Consider the following 19,817-nt stretch of genomic DNA (forward strand, 5'->3'; position numbering starts at 1 on the left):
GCTGGAGTTCGAACCCAAAATATCACGAATATTTTCGATCACTTTTTTATTACTTAAAAGTGTCGAAGGACAAAAATTAAAGACCAACAATTTGAGAGACAAAAATTAAAGACCGCCCCAAGACGGGGGCAATCGTGCGAATTGCCACGTTACCATTAGCACAAGATTATAAGTGTCGAGAAGAAATTGCACGGTTTGTCCTAAAATGGGTTGGTCTTTAATTTTTTACCTTCAAAATTGAATGTATGCCCAACGGGCATAAAATTTAAAGGCGGGGACATAACTTCTGAAATATTATAATGTAAAAATATAAATTTATACCGAATGAGGAAATTAGTTGTCTTGAGGAAAAAAAAAACTAAAGACCATCACAAAAAGACAAAAGTGCAAATGACATTGGTTATACTACGGTGTAAAATGAAAAGTCTAGACAAAGCCCATTACCATTAGCACAAAATTATACTAATCTACTCTAATTAGGAGTTTTTTTTTTCCTTGTCAAAATTGATTTGAAATGTTTTACTTGAGCTGAAGGTTTACCGGAAATAATTTCTCTACCATCACAAGATAGGAATAAGATTTTTGTACACACCATTCTTCCAAATTCCACTTGTGAAATTGTACTGAGTATGTTGTTCTTGTTCCAATAATTAAGAAATAAAATATAAATAAGAGATATATGTTATGTGTTTATTGATTTGATACAAAATTTATCGCAAAAATAAATGTGTGCCCCTAGATCTTCAAAATTTTCCATGTTATTAGTGATATTGAATTGTATTTCCACTTTTTAGTTTAATAATCATTTTTTATGAAAATTCTTGCGGCCGTAATAATGATCACCTTCTTTAAAATTCAAGGGAAAATTAGATCAATGTTATAATTGTATAGTATATTTGACTCTAACTGTTAATAAAAGGTAAATTTGGTCATTTCACAAAGTTTAACGGCATGTTGGACATTTTCTCATGTAGGTAGTGTTATTTATTTTTTTATCGGGAAAAGGTTTAAATTTGCTTTTGAACTTTGCAAATTGATCTTTCCCCTCTGTTAATAGTTGGGTCAGATCTACCGACAAAGGACTATATTTTGCCCTTATTCACTAGCGACAAAGGCTTTTCAACACGTGAACCTTTTCACGATTGAAAATGTTCAAATTTGCCTTCAAAATATAAATAATGGTCTAGGGTGGTCTCTAAATTTTGTGAAATGGTTCATATTCCACTTTCTCAATTTTTGTCCTTATCCCTCCAAATCGACTATTACCACGACAATTGGTTCTCTTTGCTATAAAACATACCACCTAAAAATCATTGTTACTCCACCATTTCACCGTCACAATACTCAAATAAAGAATAAATGAAAATTTCACATAAAAACCACTTTATTCAGGTAGTTTCTCTCTCACCTCCATCTTTATCATTTTACTTTATATAAAAGACCACCTCAACCCTTATAACCCTGTCTTGATCACTAGGATGCTGCTACACATAATTTAGGAGCTTAATATGTGTGACTGAATTTGTTTTAGTGTTAAAAATTTGATATAGAGTTTGGCATCGTTATTGATCATTTAAGAAGGATTGTTGATATGAATTTATGTCAATGAGTCTTGACATAAGTGAGAACTTAATATGGTGATGCGTGATCATTGTTTAAGTTCTATTTGTGATGATTTGAGGCATGCGGGTGGTTAATTTAAGCTTGGGGATTGAGACGTGGTTGTTGGAGTTTTTTTTAGTGCTTAAGAAGATGGTATTGTTTTTGCCGTAATAACAATATGGTTATTCAAAGTTCAAGCACAAATTTGGACCATTTCACATAGTTAAAGCTAGTTTTGATCATTTTTTATTGTAAGAAAATCTCACATATTGGAAGCCTTCGTCGTTAGTCACTAAGACCAAATATGATCAAATTTTTATAACAATAGAGATAAATTTGACCGCAACTATTAATTAATGGCAAATATAAAACCATTTAACAAATTATAGAAGCAACATTGGACTTTTGTCTTGTTTTTGGGGGAGTACGGGGGTTGCATCACAAAACTTAATAGTAATTTTAATGCAAAAAATGACATTTTTGAAGTATTATAGAAATTTTATTATTTAAATAATATTTGCTATTAAAAATCAAAATAAGAAAGATAAAGTTTCGACAGATATCTAATCTACATATAAATCTAATCTCAAACCTATACGTAAAGGTCAGTGTTACTATAAATAAAGTTAAGTTTATAAGATTTACTATGAGAAATACAATAATAATGACTTAATCTCGATTAAGCTGGAGTCGATCAGCTATATGAATCTGTGACAATCTTGTTGCTCCATGTAAGTTGATCTCTTACTAATATTATACCTAAATAAAAGCACTAGAGCAGTAAAGCTTGCTATGTTTTCTACTGGCATATAAAAATGTGACAAGACTAAAAGGCTTCAAGAAACGAAGGATCCAAAATAAATATACCAACATAGATATATTATGAACTAAGTAATTGTACTACCTTTATAGATTTTTAAATCGTCTTATATTTTGTCTACTTTTCGCTCGGTCTCCATGAGTTTAAAGAGATCGATTGCGGGTCTTTTGAGATAATTTTCTTCGATGTGATTTTATCTCTACCTCTTATGGTTGCAATACCTTCACCAATGATTTCACGCATACAACAACATTCTATCATTTTTATCCTCAATGTGTACTATTTTTACTTTTTACTCAATATAGTCAATTGTAATCTCATAGTATGATTTTAACATTCACCTTTTTCTACTACCATCTTGTGAATATGTTCAATTTTAGTAATCCAATTGTCTCTGTCATATAACATTGTTCATCTTATAACTGATCGACATCACTTATCTTTTCCTTTGTCTAGACATATCATAAGGGGTCGTTTGGTATGCGGGACGAAATAAAAAGATTATTTTATCTCATCTTCTATACAGGTTAGTAATTCCATCATTTTACTATAAATGGTGGGATAAAATAATCACGAGACTAATTAATACCCGTAACCAAACACTAGAAAAATAATCCACATCTTATCTGAGAATTATTATCCTTATCCTACCAACCAAACGACCTCTAAAAAATAAATGATGTACTAATTTATACCCATACAATACAAAATGGAAAAAATATACTTTCCACAAGAAGATAATGAGAATATAAAGCATTAATTTTTTTCCAGAAGAAAATAAATAAATATCAATTTATATGGACCAACGATTCCACGTTGCCTTTCATCATTTTGGACTCATCCATCAAATGCAGTCTCTACCACAAGATCATATCCCCCTAAAATGACCAAAACAACCTTCAATAGAATATCACAAAGACTAAATAAAATAAGAAAAAGAATATCTCAATGAACAATTTTGTAATTAAATGACCCCAATTCTTTCCTTCGACCTTCAAAGGCCTCTGCCATTTCTCACACACACTCTGCCCCCCTCCCCCCCTCTTCTCTCTCTCTACAACTTTCTCTCTCTACCTATACATACAGAGAGAGAGCTTTACATACAAACTTGACATAGCAAAAATGGCTCTACAAGTTCAAGTAAATCAGGTACCATTACTCCATTAGACGTGTTAAATGGTTTGGTTGAGCTGAACTTAAGCGGGTTGAAATGAGCTGAGTTAATAAAAAGACCCGTCAGAACTTAGAGCCCGTTTGGATTAGCTTATAAGTTACTTATAATTTATTTTTAGTTTTTTTTAAGTGTTTGACCGATCAACTTATAAGCCATTTTGTGCTAAAATAAGCCAAAAAAAATTATTTTACCCGATTAGTTTAGCTTATGTAAAGCATAAGTTGGGTTATAAGCTGAGAACTTATAAACAACTTTTTTTAAGCCCATTCAAACAAGCTCTTAGTTGAGCTGAGCTAAAAAAAAAAGAGGGGGTCAAAATCAATCCGTTCAATTCTTATTAAATTTTAATTGCTTTACTTTTATACTCCTTCCGTCTCAATTTATTTGTCTTAGTTACTATTTAGGCCTTAAAAGGATATTTTTTTGACTATAATTCTTTTCAACTACTTTTTTATATAGTTTCTAAATATGTAAATCTAGTATCTATGTCCGAATTTTCACCGAATATTAGTTAGTTTGACCCCAGAATTCCGAACTAAGAGAAATAAATGGGGACAGAGTGAGTAATTTTCAGTGTCTAATAATAAAATTATTATTTTTGTTTATTATGGCTATATACATATTAAAAAAAAAGACATTTTGAAATATTTTGATAAGATTTCTCATGAAATTCTAAATATCAGCCCAAATTTTGATTGGCTGAAATGCGTTGGGTAGAGTTAATAAATAGGCGGGTCAATAAGCTCAAACTTAGGCGGGTTATGATTTTAATTTCATGGACTAATTTTGGGGATACTTACATAAATATACACTTCGGACACTTAGTTTACCAAACATGGCCTAAGTATACACTATACACTTCGCCGGTATAGATAGTGTATAGGAATGTATATTATATGTATATGTTATACACTACTACTGTGTGCTTATTTTGTAAATTAGATGACGGAATGGTATTTGAATGTAATTTTCCCCTAATTTTGCCACCTCTACAGGTACCACTGAAGCCATCAATGGCGCCATCGTGGAGGTTCAACAAGCAATCAGTGGTCTGCGTTGCAAGAGATTATGGTTTTTTCTCGGGTAGTGTTTTGAGGAACAGAGGATTGAGCTCACCGAAGGTGAAGTGTAGTAGTAGCTCGGATGCTACTGTTACTACGACTGCGACGGTGGGAGAGGTGACGGAAGTTTGTAAGGATACCTTTTGGCCGATTGTTGAAGCTGCCGGTGATAAACCTGTTGTAGTTGACATGTACACACAGTGGTAAAATTACATATACTCTCTCTTAATTGTAATTTATTATTAAGTTAAGGGGTCGTTTGGCAGCTGGTTAGAGTTATGCAGGTATTAGTAATATAAGGATTCGTTATGCGGGAATCTGTTGTATTATTTCATGCAAGGATTAGTTATGCGGTGTTTAGTTATTCATTTATTAGTGATTCCATCACATAGACAGGGGCGGAGCCGAGTGGTGGCTAGCGTGTTCACCCGAACCTCCTTCGGCCATAAAATTACCATGTATACACAAGGTTAAGATTATTTTTTATGTATAAATAGTAGATGTTGAACCCCTTTGGCTTCCTTGTTTCTTACTCTTTTATATTTTTGAACCCCTTAGTGAAAAATTCTAGCTCCGCTACTGCACATAGATTCCCTCATAACCTATACATGTATTATGCGAGTTTCTAAATTGCAAAACGAACACCTTATTAGATGTGCTGAATTTTATACATAGCAATTAAAAATGCTACCGAACATGGTATTAGTTATAAAACCGTCATACTAGATATGTACACACAGTGGTGAAGTTACATATACTTCCTATTTCCAATAGATTTATAACATTAGTGCTTAATTGTGATTATTACTACGATGTCGTGGTAATTGTGATTTAATATTTTCTGATGCTTTTTTTGTTTCTGCTCAATATTAGTGTAGTCCTGATAACTCTGCCTTTGTGAACTTCACAAAGCTGAATTGAGATTCTATTCACGTTCCTGAATAGAACAGAATAGATTGTAAATTAATGAATAGAACAAATTAGATTAATAGGATCCATGTGGCCCGACGCAAGTCCATTTGGGGTTAAGGTGTGGTGGTTGATTGATAGAATCCCTATCTGCTTAGAAGGAATGCAGTTGCCAAGTCAATAACCAGATATTCACGAGGAAATTATTTGAACTAAAATGGTGCTGGTTTCATGTCACTAGTTGGAAAAATAAGGCAGTGAAAATAGAACTGATTGATGAGAATTCTGCTTTACTACTGTAGTTTTGGGAGATCCTGGAGTAGGAGAATGGATTAAGATGCATATAGTATTCGGTTTTCAAATTGGTAGTATCTTGATTGTATGGTTCTATTTGTGGAAATCCTGTTTGAGAGATGAACCCTGCTATTGGACAATTTTGGAGAGGAAGTTTCCAAAATCCCATGGTTGGCTTGGATTAGCCCAAGTAGTCTCACTTCAATCATTCTTTCCTAAAGTAAAGTGACCATTGAAATCAATGTCAATGGATAGTTCAGAACAATTATGATCTAAGTGGAAAATGAACTTAAAAACAGTACGAATGGGCTACTGTCACTTTGCTTGTCTTTCACTAAATATATTGATTTCTTGGCTAAAGGAATTTCACTCTACACTGCTTTCTCATGACCTTATGGCATGTATATGAAAATCTTATCTAGCTGTCACAGGAAGAATGTTAACAGGCAGTTCTGTAAGTTTCTGTTGTTGCCAAAATTGTTTCCAAAATGGGACAGATTCTACCAAGGTGGGTAGTTGGTGTTAATTCACACAACTGAAGTTGCTCACATCCATAGCTCTACACCCTGCAAATGAAGCTACACACCCTCCACTTCTTGTGCCAACAGATACAGATATAAAGGGAGAACCAAATCACTGCAAGTTATCTTGATGTTGATCATCATCAAAAGAATATTTATGTATTCATCTGAAAAATAAGTAGGCGGGCATACATTCTGAATTACCTTTGTGCTATGAGTTATCGCCTTATAGGTGTCAAGACCTATACTTTCAAGCATGTGGTCTATTCAACTTTGAGTAACATAAGTTTTGATCAAAATGACAATTTATGTTGAATTGTACTACAAACGGAGCAACTGTGGCAGACTATAATGCTATAAATAGTCAAGTGATTGGAGGACATGTTTTCATGCTTTCAAGTGTAGGGTTTAAAGAGTGATCTATGACTCTATGTATAAGGGGATTAATCATGTCCTCCTGTACTTTCCATGCACTGTCACCTATCTGATATGTCGTTACATGATTGAATGTTTGTTTTCGTTACATGATTGAATGTCTGTTTGAAGTTTGAACTGGTTGTTTTTGCACCTCATTTTATCATCAATATTACTTGGTCACTTTTGTGCCTCTGGGAACAGCTTTGCTACAGGGTCTTCTCCCTTTTCGTCTTGGTTTTCTGATTTCAATCCACCTGCAGGTGCGGTCCTTGTAAAGTGATCGCTCCAAAGTATCAAGAGCTATCGAAGAAATATGACGATGTGGTCTTTCTGAAGCTGGACTGTAACCAAGATAACAGGGTATGTATTCTTTAAACCCCCTCGTCTAAGCAATAAACACATACACACACCTGAATTGATCAATGTGAGAATTTTTGGCAGCCGCTAGCCAAGGAACTAGGCATAAAGGTGGTTCCGACATTCAAGATTCTGAAGAACAATAAGATCGTTAAAGAAGTCACTGGAGCAAAACTTGATGATTTAATAGCGGCGATTGAGGGTGCTCGGTCAAGTTAATATTCTTTTTCTATTATTTCTTCTGTTCGTTTGTTTATAATGAAGCAGATAATATGTCTATCATGTCGTAATTAGTTCTAACTAAATTCAGTGTATAGCTGTGGATGATGAACTTTCATTAGAGAAGTTGGAAGTATTGTACTTGTATGCTGCAATAGATATTGTCTTTAAATCTCTCAATTGACAATGCTGTATTTTGCCTCGGAGAGTAATCAAGAAAGCTAAATATCCGTATTCGTATTTCACATTCTATTATGGAAAAAAATAAATACATAGATTCTGACATAAAGCATGCCATAAAATGAGAAGTCTTGTTTCATAGTTGAGCTAAAAATAAGTTGTCGTCCATACCTTATTCTCGGTTCCTTTATTTCATAACCAGAGCTCGGTTAAGAAAGAGATAAGAGGCCTTTATGGAAAGTGGTCAGAAATCCATAAGAGAGTTCAGGTATGAAATTATAATAGTGTTGACATTTCAAAAGAGATTTAACTCGAGTTCACAACCTTTTCTTTTCTTTGAAATCAACTTGTAATATATTTGTTTGTTATGTAATCTCAAATATTTACATATTACTTTTGAACAAACAAGAAAACATAAAAAAAAAAAGCCCAACTCCACTAATTTTGTGAGTTTGAAAGCAAAATCTGAATGATGTGGTTCTTAAATTATTAATAAATTTTGCTATTGGTCCTTGCGATATATGATTTGGCATATTAACCTCTTATTAATAAAAATGTGTATATTTGGTCCTTAATGTGAAAAATTATTATTATATTTGACTATTTATAAACTATATTACTGTCAAATATGAAGTAACAATATAACTTCAACATATTACATACATAATTAAGTGGCGAAACGATTAGTATTTATGGTAAATTTATAAATATTCATAAGTAAGGAATACAAAATACATAATTCAATTAGTTGAAGGTTTAATATGCTTAATTATATATTAGGGACTAAGAGCCCGTTTGGATTGGCTTATAAGTTGGCTTATAAGCTGTTTTCAGTTTTTTTGAGTGTTTGGCTGGCCAGCTTAAAGTCATTTTATGCTTAAAATAAGCTCAAAAAAATAATTGGACCCATTTGACTTAGTTTATCTAAAGCAGCTTATAAGCCAAAAAAAAAAAGTTGGACTACCCCAACTTATTTTTTTCAGCTTATAAGCTGCAAACAGCTTTAAGCTGTAAGCCAATCCAAACGGGCTCTAAAACTAAAATTAATCAATACCAATGGACCAAAAGTAATATTAACAACCAAAAAAATCAATTTCTTTCATGTGCCACGTCATCCAAATTTGGTCCTCCAAAGGGCCCACTTGCTGACTTGTCTAGATCAGGCTCTTCTAAACCCAAAACGACATCGTCTAAAGCACTTCCCTCATTATCTCCACACTCTCTATCTCTCTTCTCTTCCCTCTATCTGCGAGCAAAATGATGACGTCGTTCTGAACAACAGCAAACCCTTTGATGGGTTGGGTTTTAATTTATTGGGATTTAATTTGAGAGAAATAAATATCTGCTTAGTCGACATGTAGGATAATACAAAAGTTGGATGGAAAAAGTAAATATATCAAAAAAAAATAAAAATAAATAAATAAGGGCAAATATAACTTATTTGAGAGTATAGTATAGCAAATATGACATTTCCGTATATTATGTAGGCGTTTGGTCATAGATATAAAAAACAAATTCACTTTTTTTGGAATTTTTGAAGTTGGAGTTGTGTTTGGTCATAGTTTTTGAAATTATAGTTTTTGGTGAAATGTAGTTGTAAAAAGTGAAAAAAGTGAATTTTTTTTGAAAGATAAGTTTTTTGAGTTTTTGGTATTTCGGAATACAACTTCAAGCTGTATTCGAAATATTTATGGCCAAACGCCCAAAAATGAAAAAAAATTTCGGAAAAAAATGAATAATTTTTATGACCAAACGGCACCTTAATTTGTCACTTGATCTGTACACTCCTAAAGGGGCCCACATGCTGACTTGTCAAGATTAGACGCTTCTAAACCCAAAACGACATCGTTTAAATCACTTCTCCATTATCTCCAACACAACACTCTCTTTGGATTCATCGAGCACACTCTGTTTCCCTCTCTTCTCTCGGCGAGCCAAATGACGACGTCGTTTCAAACAACGCCGACTGCCACGTCAACGCCGGCGTTATTTCCTTCCAAAAATGCCCCGAAGTCATTGACTTTATTACCATTTTGCCATCATCATCATCATCATCGCCATTACAATCATTTACATAACAAAGTATCATCACGGTTCTCTATTACGCCTAAATTCCAATTCTCTTGTAAGGTATTAATATTTCTATCCACTTTTGCCTCCTCATTTTACTGATAATAGCTTTTTGGTTCATAAGTTATAGTTATATTCTGATTTTAGTCCTTGTTATATATGACGAAACACATCTAACCTTATATTAATTGAAATGTGTGATAATAGCATTTTTTGGTTTCTAAATTATAGGTATATTCTGATTTTAGTCCTTGTGATAACTGACGAAACACATCCAACCTTATATTAATTGAAATGTGTGATAATAGCATTTTTGGTTTCTAAATTATAGGTATATTCTGATTTTAGTCCTTGTGATAACTGACGAAACACATCCAACCTTATATTAATTGAAATGTGTGATAATAGCATTTTTGGTTTCTAAATTATAGGTATATTCTGATTTTAGTCCTTGTGATATCTGACTGACGAAACACATCTAACCTTATATTAATTGAAATGTGTGATAATAACATTTTTGGTTTCTAAATTATAGGTATATTCTAATTTTAGTCCTTGTGATATTTGACGAAAAGCATCTAATCTTCAATTAATCGAAAATGCCTGATTTTCGTCCTTTTACACAAGAATTCTGTTGTATTTCAACTACTTTGAGAACTATATTCCATCAAATATGGAGCAATAATACTAATTTTATTCTGTCAAATATGGAGTAATAATACTAGCTCAACATAGGGATTACAACATTTTTGGTCCCTAAATCATAGGTATATTCTGATTTTAGTCCTTGTGATATCTGACAAAACACATCTAACCTTATATTGATTGAAATGTGTGATAATAGCATTTTTAGTTTCTAAATTATAGGTATATTCTTATTTTAGTCCTTGTGATATCTGACGAAACACATCTAACCTTATATAAATGGAAATATGTGATAATAGCAATTTCGGTTTCTAAATTATAGGTATATTCTGATTTTAGTCCTTATGATATCTGACGAAACACATCCAAACTTATATTAATCAAAATGTGTGATAATAGCATTTTTGGTTTCTAAATTATAGGTATATTCTGATTTTACTCCTTGTGATATCTGACTAAACACATCCAACCTTATATTAATCGAAATGTGTGATAATAGCATTTTTGGTTTCTAAATTATAGTTATAATCTAATTTTACTCCTTGTGATATCTGACTGACGAAACACATCTAACCTTATATTAATTGAAATGTGTGATAATAGCATTTTTGGTTTCTAAATTATAGGTTTATTATGATTTTAGTCCTTGTGATATCTGATGAAACACATTTAATCTTCAATTAATCGAAATGTTGTGTTTTAGTCCTTTTATGTCAGAATTCTGTTGTATTTGAACTAGCATTTTTGGTCCCTAAATTATAGGTACATTTTGATTTTAGTCCTTGTGATATCTGACGAAACACATCCAACCTTATGTTAATTGAAATGTGTGAAAATAGCATTTTTTATTTCTAAATTATAGGTATATTCTGATTTTAGTCTTTGTGATATCTGACAAAACACATCTGATCTTCAATTAATCGAAACGTGTGTGTTTGTAGTCCTTTTATGTATGAATTCTGTTGTATTTGAACTACTTTGAGAACTATAAACATATCTAACCTTCAACTAATCAAAATGTGTGTTATTAGTCCTTTTATCTAAGAATCCTGTTGTATTTGAACTTTTTCCTCCTCATCTTACTTTGTTTCAAGGGATAAATAGCATTTTTGGTCCCTAAATTATAGTTATAATTATGATTTTAGTTCTGGTGATATCTGACGAAACACATCTAACCTCCAATTAATCGAAAATGTGTGTTTTTAGTCATTTTATGTAAGAATTCTATTGTATTTGAACTACTTTGAGAACTAAGCATTTTTGGTCCCTAAATTATAGTAGGTATTTTCTTATTTTAGTCCTTATTATATCTGACGAAACACATCTAACCTTCAATGTAAGAGTTCTGTTTTATTTGAACTTGAGAAATATATTACCGTCAAATATGGAGTAACATAGTTATGTTCGATTCTCCTATAAGGTATTAATATTTCTATGCTTTTTTGCCTCCTCATTTTACTTTCCTTCAATTAATTTTGTGTTTACAACACTCTCATTATGGAAATATGCAAGATTTATTAAATTATCAACCTCAGCTTCACCGGAGATTTTTAATGCCAAAAATGCCCTAAAGTCATTGGCTTTATTACCTTTTTGCCATCATCATCGCCATTACAATCATTTACGTAATAAAATTATCATCACGGTTCTCTATCACGCCCAAATCCTGATTCTCTTGTAAGGTATTAATATTTCTTTGCACTTTTGCCTCCTCATTTTACTGATAATAGCATTTTTGGTCCTTAAATTATAGTTATATTTTGATTTTAGTCCTTGTGATCAGGAGGTCACGGGTTCGAGCCTTGGAAACAGCCTCTTGCAGAAATGCAAGGTAAGGCTGCGTACAATAGACTCTTGTGGTCCGGCCCTTCCCCGGACCCCGCTCATAGCGGGAGCTTAGTGCACCGGGCTGTCCTTTTTTTTTTTTTTTTCTTTTAGTCCTTGTGATATCTGATGAAACACATCTAACCTTATATTAATCGAAACGTGTGATAATAACATTTTTGGTTTCTAAATTATATGTATATTCTGATATTAGTCCTTGTGATATCTGACGAAACACATCTAACCTTATATTAATCGATATGTGTGATAATAGCATTTTTGGTTTCTAAGTTATAAGTATATTGCTGCCATGTGACCAGGAGGTCACAGGTTTGTGCCGTGGAAACAGCCTCTTGCAGAAATGCAAGGTAAGGTTGCGTACAATAGACCCTTGTGGTGTGGTCCGGCCCTTCCCCGGACCCCGCGCATAGCGGGAGCTTAGTGCACCGGGCTGCCCTAAGTTATAAGTATATTCTGATTTAAGTCCTTGTGATATCTGACAAAACACATCTAATCTTCAATTAATCGAAATGTGCGCGTTTTTAGTCCTTTTATGTAAGAATTTTGTTGTATTTGAACTACTTTGAGAACTATAATAAATATTCTAATTTTAGTCGTTGTGATATCTGACGAAACATATCTAACCTTTAGTTAATCAAAATGTGGTGTTTGTATTCCTTTTATATAAGAATTCTGCTGTATTTGAACTTTTGCCTCCTCATTTTACATTGTTTCGAGGGATAAATAGCATTTTTTGTCACTAAATTATAGTTATATTATGATTTTACTCCTTGTGATATCTGACGAAACATATCTAACCTTCGATTAATAGAAATGTGTGTTTTTAGTCCTTTTTATGTAAGAATTCTGTTGTATTTGAACTACTCTTACCTCCTCATTTTTCTTTGTTTCAAGGGATAGCATTTTTTATCCCTAAATTATAGGTATGTTTTGATTTTAGTCCTTATGATATCCGACAAAACACATCTAACCTTCAATTAATCGAAAATGTGTGGTTTTTAGTCTTTTTATGTAAGAATTCTGTTGTATTTGAAGTACTTTGAGAACCATATTACCGTCAAATATGGAGTAATAGCACAAGCTTAACATAAACACATCGGTAATTGAGTGGTGGAACGACCGTCCCATTATGGAAATATGCGCGATTTGTTAAATGTATAAATTTTTGGAAAAAAAAAAATCCACTTATAGATATAGTTATAGTCAAAGGTAATGTGTGCTTCTGCACTCTCACGTGATCTGAGAACCTACTTAAAAGAAGTGAATTTTAAATGCAATGAATGTTAGCAAATTAATTGGTGTAAAGGTTTCATCTTTAGTAAATTTGTGTGAAGGTTTTCTCTTTTTATGCTATTCTCTCTCTCTCTCTTTTTTTTTTTTTTTTTTTTTTTTTTTGAAATTGGTTCTCTTTTCCTCTTTGTTGTTAATATTGAGGAGAAAAGAGTACTAGAGAATTTTATTATTGATTTTGCCCGGGTCAAGGAAATTGACAAAGTAAACAGCTACAAAAACTATTTTAGAATTGTTTCATGTTTTGAGAAAACCTAGCATATTTTGAAAAATAATTAATAAAAAGGAAGAAGGTGAGCCTTGGAGCAACAGTAAAGTTGTCCCGTGCGTCCTATAGATTGCGGGTTCGAGCCGTGGAAGTAGCTACTAATGCGGTAGGCTCTCTACATCACACCCCTTGGGGTGCGGCCCTTCCTCGGACCCTGCTAACGCAGACTGCTTTGTGCACCGGGCTGCCCTTTTTTTACAAAAAAATTATTAATACAACTGAAGAACATCACTTTTATTATTGTTTGAACATTGTCATTGCAGCAGCGTCAGAATCTAAACATTTACAGTCAGTGGATACAAAATGTTTCCTACATACATACAAGCATAAACTTTTTCGCATACGTACTAATGATCGAGCCAAAGCAATGGGTCCAGTTGAATCCATTCAACCACTATGGACGAACCAAAGTGCAAATCTCCATTTCCCAAAGATGCCTGAGATGTTTGGCCATTTTTATTAGTACCAGAGAAAGAAGACTGTTGTGGCTATAACTTCTTTTTTTCGTAGGGTCTGCATTCTAGTTGGAATCATTCAGCTGTAGGAAGAGCCCAATTGAATGAGGTATGATTTTTTCAAATGGTTTTTTGGAGCATATTCTTTCAAATGTTGTGTCCTTCGTGAAAAACCTTTTGGATCCATCTGTTGCCTTCAAGGTTGCTGTTGGTGGATCTTCAAACGATGCAGCTACTCCATCAGAAGAGGTGAAATCACCAAGTGAAACTTCATATGCAACTTCGGTGTCAGAGGAAACAATATCTAACTTTATTAGCCAAGTTTCAAGCCTTGTCAAGTATGCATTCCATTTGTTTTCACATCTCTGCAGACTTTTTATGAATAGTCATGATGGTCTGTCCTTTGCGCAGGCTAGTTGATTCTAGGGATGTTGTGGAGCTGCGGTTAAAACAACTTGATTGTGAAATTTTAATCCGTAAGAAGGAGGCCCTACCACAACCTCCTTCTCCTGCTCCTGCACAAATTCCAGTTTCACAATCATATCATGTGTCATCTGTACAACCTAGCGCACCTCCTGCACCTGCAGCTGCTCCTCCTCCAATTCAAACCCCTGCACCTCCTCCAGCCGCAGCAAAGTCAGCTGATTCATCTCTTCCACCGCTCAAATCCCCAATGGCAGGGACATTCTATAGAAGTCCAGCACCTGGTGAACCAGCATTTGTGAAGGTACTCTATATCCGTCTTTTATGTAATAAGTTCAAATGTCGAAACCTGAAAGATAAAAAAATAATTAAAGATTCTGGTTTGATGTGCTCTCTCTAATGCATTTGGTTTCCATGATATGCATTACGACAGGTTGGAGACAAAGTGCAGAAGGGTCAAGTTCTTTGCATTATTGAGGCAATGAAATTGATGAACGAAATAGAGGTAACTTTTTCCTTTTTCTATTGCCATTTCTTGCTATATTGTTCTCTTGTACTTATACGAGACCTCTGTTTCATGACTTCTAACTATTTTTAAGTATATGCATCTGCTGTTAAGTTGATGACAAAAAATTGTGTTCTTACCTGCACAACTTTTAGAAAGGCATTGAACCAAACTGACATCATGATTAGCAATTGTTTGCGCATCCATCAAAGAAAATATTTATTGCTTCTGTGCTGGTTTTTCCACTGTGGAATCAAAGTAGCATCAATGCATCATAACAGTAAAAAAGATGCAGGAACAAAGATTGCATTTGGCTTCTAATGTGTAAACCTGCTTTCAACATAGACAAACAAGAAATGAGGTCTCCAAGAGGATGACCTAATGGTTGAGGCATGAGAGATCCCAGCCATTCTAGCTACCACATTTGTGTGACCCCATGCTCCAGCCGTGTGAGTAGGATTACCTTGGCAACCTAAACTTGTGGGCGGGCCAGGCTGCGCGATGGATTAGTGGGGGTGTGCACAAGCTAGCTTTAGACAAAAAGCTTTGGGTTTGTCATTGTACCATCTAATGACCCCTTTCCAAAAATGATGTCCATTGGTTTTGATAGAGCTTGCAATCTATGAAAGAAAAATAAACAAGAGAAATATTAAGTATCTTGAAATTATATGTTTCTAACTCTATTAGTCCAGACCACTTCCAAGTTCCAATATATATATTGGGCAAAATATATGTTTCTAGTCTACCAAACAAATTAAGAAATTTTTTCTTAGATTATTTAATGATATCAGTAGAAGTAGTAAAGGAAGATGCCCAAAGGATTCTGAGGCTTTCAATGTATGGTGCGCAGGCTTAGATTTGTGTTCTTGCAGTGTCACTTCTGGACTTGTGGACATCGTGTTGTTTGGGGATACTGCATCCTTATACTTTGTTGATCTTTTTCTTTTCGATCATAAACTTAGGGGATCTAGTTTGGACATGTAAGGTTTGCTATGAAATGTACATAATGTATGGGAATACCTCTTTCTACGGTTGAGGTTCATCTGGTAATTGGGATAGCAACATTTAATAGTCATTTTAGACTTAGAAACATCCTTTGGTGTTATCCTAGATTATGTTCTTTAATTTATTCTAAAAACCCCCTCTGTTTTTTTATTATTTATTTTGGTACTGCATTATTCTCTTCATTTTTATGTATTAAATATATGCTTTCTTATTAGCACTTCAATTTAGAATACACTCAACTTTATTCTAAAGTTCCCCTGATTGGGGCTATGAGTGATATTGTAGTTTCACAATTGTCATAGAATTCAAAATGGAAGAGGGATTAATTAGCAATTGGCATCTGTTAGAGGGATTAGTAGATCAGTGAGGTCTTCTTTTCATAAAATGAGTAGAGTATGTGTCTTAACTGGTCACCAAGGTCCTTATGGTAGGAAGTGAACAAAGTTCCTAGCAATTAGCTAGTCAGCTCAGGAAGCCACAGTTAAATAAGTTGAGGGGCGTTGCTGTTCCTTGAAATGGTTGAAGCTGGTGGATTTTAAAAACAAGAGAAAAATCTAAATCTTGTTAGAGAACCATCACCTCTTTATTTTATTTTTTGAAAAAAAAAAAAAAGCCTAGGAGTGTATGTGGAGCAGACACTGGTCTGCCAAGATGGCATTCAGTGTTTATTATCGTGTAACTATTCTGGGAATCCCTAAGATCATATATTCCATAACCCCCTCTCCCTTCATTTTCTAACATGTTAGAAGTTTTATCTCTGCTGAAATTGTCATGTAGATGATCTCATACCAGTTTCAATAAAATGCTCATAAATACAGTTTGTGCTTTCTTACAGTGTGCAAATATGTCGAGGGGTATAGGCTATGTTGCTCGGACCCTTCACTTTTGCCGCCGTACCCGTGTCCAACACGACACGGGTTTGGGTACGGAATTCGTGTCGGATCCGGTCAATAGAGATCGGATACTTTGACCGAAATTCATGACCAAATTAAAGAAAAATTTTGAGATTATGATTTCTCAAGATAACAAAAAGTAGAGATTTGAAGACATGAGATGGCATACCTTCAATATTATGTAGAAAATTTAACTAGTTTCTCGGAGCACATAGTCTAGCACCTAGTAGAATGGAAGATTGAATCACATGTCTGGTACAAACTACATGTAGGTGCTTCCACAAAAAGCTCTCATAATCTAGGCATATTCTTGTAGCTATATTATTAGAATTTTGAATTATTTTTGCCGAATCCCCGCACCCGGATCCGTACCCACGAATCTTAAAATTTAGATCATGCCGAGTCCGACCTCTAGATCCATACCCGTATCCGACACCCGCACCCGAGTCCGAGCAACATAGGGTATAGGTCAGTAGTATGTCTATCTGCTAATGCTTTTAGCATATTTATCAACATCGAACCTCTAAACAAGTGGCAGATATTTCATGTTTCCTTGCCCTCATGTTGCAAACAAATCCATTCTTATCATCTTACCTTATCAAAAAAATGTTGCAGAGAAATCCTTTCTTGGCGACCTGATGCAATTTTGTGGAAAGTGGAAACTAGTGGTAGTTATGACTGATGTCGCTAATTTTGCCTGTGCTATTTCACTATGGACTAATAGCTACATAGAAGTTTGTTCCTTTGTATGTGATACTCGGCTGACATCAGAGAGTTGCAATTATGGTAGGAAACCTTGGGTAATTCTGTTGAAGCATTCAGTTGTTGCTTCGCTCAAAGACAACATTATGTCCATTAACTCCCTGAACTTGCCTCCTACTTTTGCACTATCCTCGGCTTTCTAGCTCCATAGAAACCAATTTAGGATCAAACATGTTTTTTAATTTTAGTTTGTTATTGTAAAGAAAATAGGCATGGGCCTGACTAAATCTCAAAAGCTAGTTTAAGAGTTGAGGATTGCACAACATCATATAAGGAAACAATAGCTCATTCCTATAATAAATGTAGGACATTCTAACACCCTCCCCCCGCGTGCTCAAGCTCGGTTAACTGGAGCATGAATAACGTAAATCAGGGCTCGACATTAGTTAAACCTAGGAAAAGGTTTGAGTCTGGCTGGGCTCTGATGCCATGTCAATGAAATGGACCTTGCCGCTAACTCAACCTCTAAAATTAGCTCATGTGGTGTGGATTCACCAAGACCATATAAGATTACAACATTCGCTCAGCCAATGTGGGGCAATTTTAAAAATTATCCTTTGCTAAACTTGACTGCTATGCTCTATCTGTCTCCTTCAGGCTGATCGGTCAGGAACCATCGTTGAGGTTGTTGCTGAAGATGCAAAACCTGTTAGTGTTGATACTGTGAGTTTCTTGACTATCCTAATCCAACTATTCAGTTTATCTTATTATTTACGACATAATACCATTTCCTTCTAATTTTCTATATTTATCTCTCTACAGCCTCTGTTCGTCATCAAACCATAGAATTGTTCGAGCGAGACACGGTAAACATTATGCGGAGAAACTTGGACGGTGTTTACTTTGGTTTTGTGAAATCTTGCAGTATTTAGTATGTTTACATGTTGCAATGACTGGTAGTGATGGAATAGATGATTCTTGCTGAAACTCATTAGGAGAGTTTATTTAATGTGAGGTATTCTTTTGCATTTTATGGACAGTGGCTTGTTTTTTCCTGTCTTTTAACATATCATGTGAGGTTTGTGCCTCAAAAACAATCTCATCAAGTTGAGGTAATTAAGAAATTAAGGATTGTATGCAGTTGAATTATTCAGCCCTGGTCTTTTCTTCACTGTTTAACCATCTGCCTGGAAAAAAAACCGTAGCAACTGGCTATTGGGCAATTTGCACGATCTCCCTTGAAAGGCGCTGGTCTTTAATTTTCCCCCCTCAAATTGCTGGTCTTTAATTTTTGCCTTTCGCTTAAAATACCTCGAGGTTCTGGGTTCGAACCCCGGCTTAGGAAAAAATAAATTTGCAAGGCATGGCCTCACGAAAAAGTTTGTCTTATGCGGCAGAGTTTGCCTTAAGGCATAACCAAAGTCTGCCGAAAGATACAATCACTACAAACTGCTACTATATCTGATATAGTTAAACTAGGGACTAAAACATTTTGGATCAGACTACTGAAAATCGGTGTGGGGTGTTTTTGGCAATTGTTTTTCTTCCTTGATATTTCTAAAGCCATGAGAAAAATGATAAGGCTTTGGACCACGTAAATCCAAGTTTTCTAAAGAGCTCAAGTTTTATTCACAGACCGCGTATAAAGTATTTTCATCAGGTCATTCAAAAGATAATTATATGTAATCCTTTATGAACATTGAAATTTATAATCTTGAAAAGAAGACAAGTACGTGCTATATAGATTAATGTTGAACGAAAGCAAGGATTTCTTTCTCTGCGTCTGCTGCTATTGATGTGTCTACTCCCATTGACTCTTTTTGAGTAAGATCAGTAGGCGATAAGCTCACATCCGGCTCCATAGAAGGAAAGAGAAAATCTTAACAGTTACATCCAATCACAAACTACACGAAAGTTTTCCCTTTTTTATGGAGATTTACCGATCACAGTGATGCACAGAGGAAGAGAACGAACTTCATATATCCCTTTTCTACTCAATCCAGAAACAAGATCGGACGCTATCCTGGTTGATAGGTAAATTTCTTTGGACTGGTGGTGTATGTAAGTTGAACAAACTAGTATGTTAAGCATCAAATATAACCTGATGAAGATGATTCTTCACCTGTTATTACGCGTCAAACTATACTAAAAGCGTAAATACA

At 34.3% G+C, this 19,817-nt stretch overlaps 2 protein-coding genes across 2 annotated transcripts; both read left to right on the plus strand.

Moving 5' to 3' along the window:
• Positions 1-3,416: 3,416 nt before the first annotated feature.
• Positions 3,417-7,608, plus strand: LOC132639997 (thioredoxin F2, chloroplastic-like). Its single transcript, XM_060356395.1, has 4 exons — positions 3,417-3,571; positions 4,592-4,860; positions 7,059-7,158; positions 7,240-7,608. The coding sequence occupies exons 1-4, from the start codon at positions 3,545-3,547 to the stop codon at positions 7,372-7,374; spliced, it is 531 nt and encodes a 176-aa protein (XP_060212378.1). The 5' UTR covers positions 3,417-3,544; the 3' UTR covers positions 7,375-7,608.
• A 1,808-nt stretch (positions 7,609-9,416) lies between these two features.
• On the plus strand, positions 9,417-18,808 carry LOC132639998 (biotin carboxyl carrier protein of acetyl-CoA carboxylase, chloroplastic-like). Its single transcript, XM_060356396.1, has 7 exons — positions 9,417-9,684; positions 14,183-14,236; positions 14,329-14,465; positions 14,539-14,854; positions 14,984-15,055; positions 18,313-18,378; positions 18,478-18,808. Exons 1-7 carry the CDS (start codon positions 9,493-9,495, stop codon positions 18,499-18,501), a joined length of 861 nt encoding a protein of 286 aa, XP_060212379.1. The 5' UTR covers positions 9,417-9,492; the 3' UTR covers positions 18,502-18,808.
• The last annotated feature ends 1,009 nt before the right edge of the window (positions 18,809-19,817 follow it).

This window comes from Lycium barbarum, chromosome 5, assembly GCF_019175385.1.
Source record: "Lycium barbarum isolate Lr01 chromosome 5, ASM1917538v2, whole genome shotgun sequence".
Taxonomy (NCBI): domain Eukaryota; kingdom Viridiplantae; phylum Streptophyta; class Magnoliopsida; order Solanales; family Solanaceae; genus Lycium; species Lycium barbarum.

Bases quoted from the DNA above. Each gene is read 5' to 3' on its own strand.
- LOC132639997 (XM_060356395.1), top strand. From the start codon at position 3,545: ATGGCTCTACAAGTTCAAGTAAATCAG. The intron at 3,572-4,591 runs GTACCATTACTC...CCACCTCTACAG, and splicing joins TACAAGTTCAAGTAAATCAG to GTACCACTGAAGCCATCAAT. The intron at 7,159-7,239 runs GTATGTATTCTT...AATTTTTGGCAG, and splicing joins ACTGTAACCAAGATAACAGG to CCGCTAGCCAAGGAACTAGG.
- LOC132639998 (XM_060356396.1), top strand. From the start codon at position 9,493: ATGACGACGTCGTTTCAAACAACGCCGACTGCCACGTCAACGCCGGCG. The intron at 14,855-14,983 runs GTACTCTATATC...GCATTACGACAG, and splicing joins GTGAACCAGCATTTGTGAAG to GTTGGAGACAAAGTGCAGAA. The intron at 18,379-18,477 runs GTGAGTTTCTTG...ATCTCTCTACAG, and splicing joins AACCTGTTAGTGTTGATACT to CCTCTGTTCGTCATCAAACC.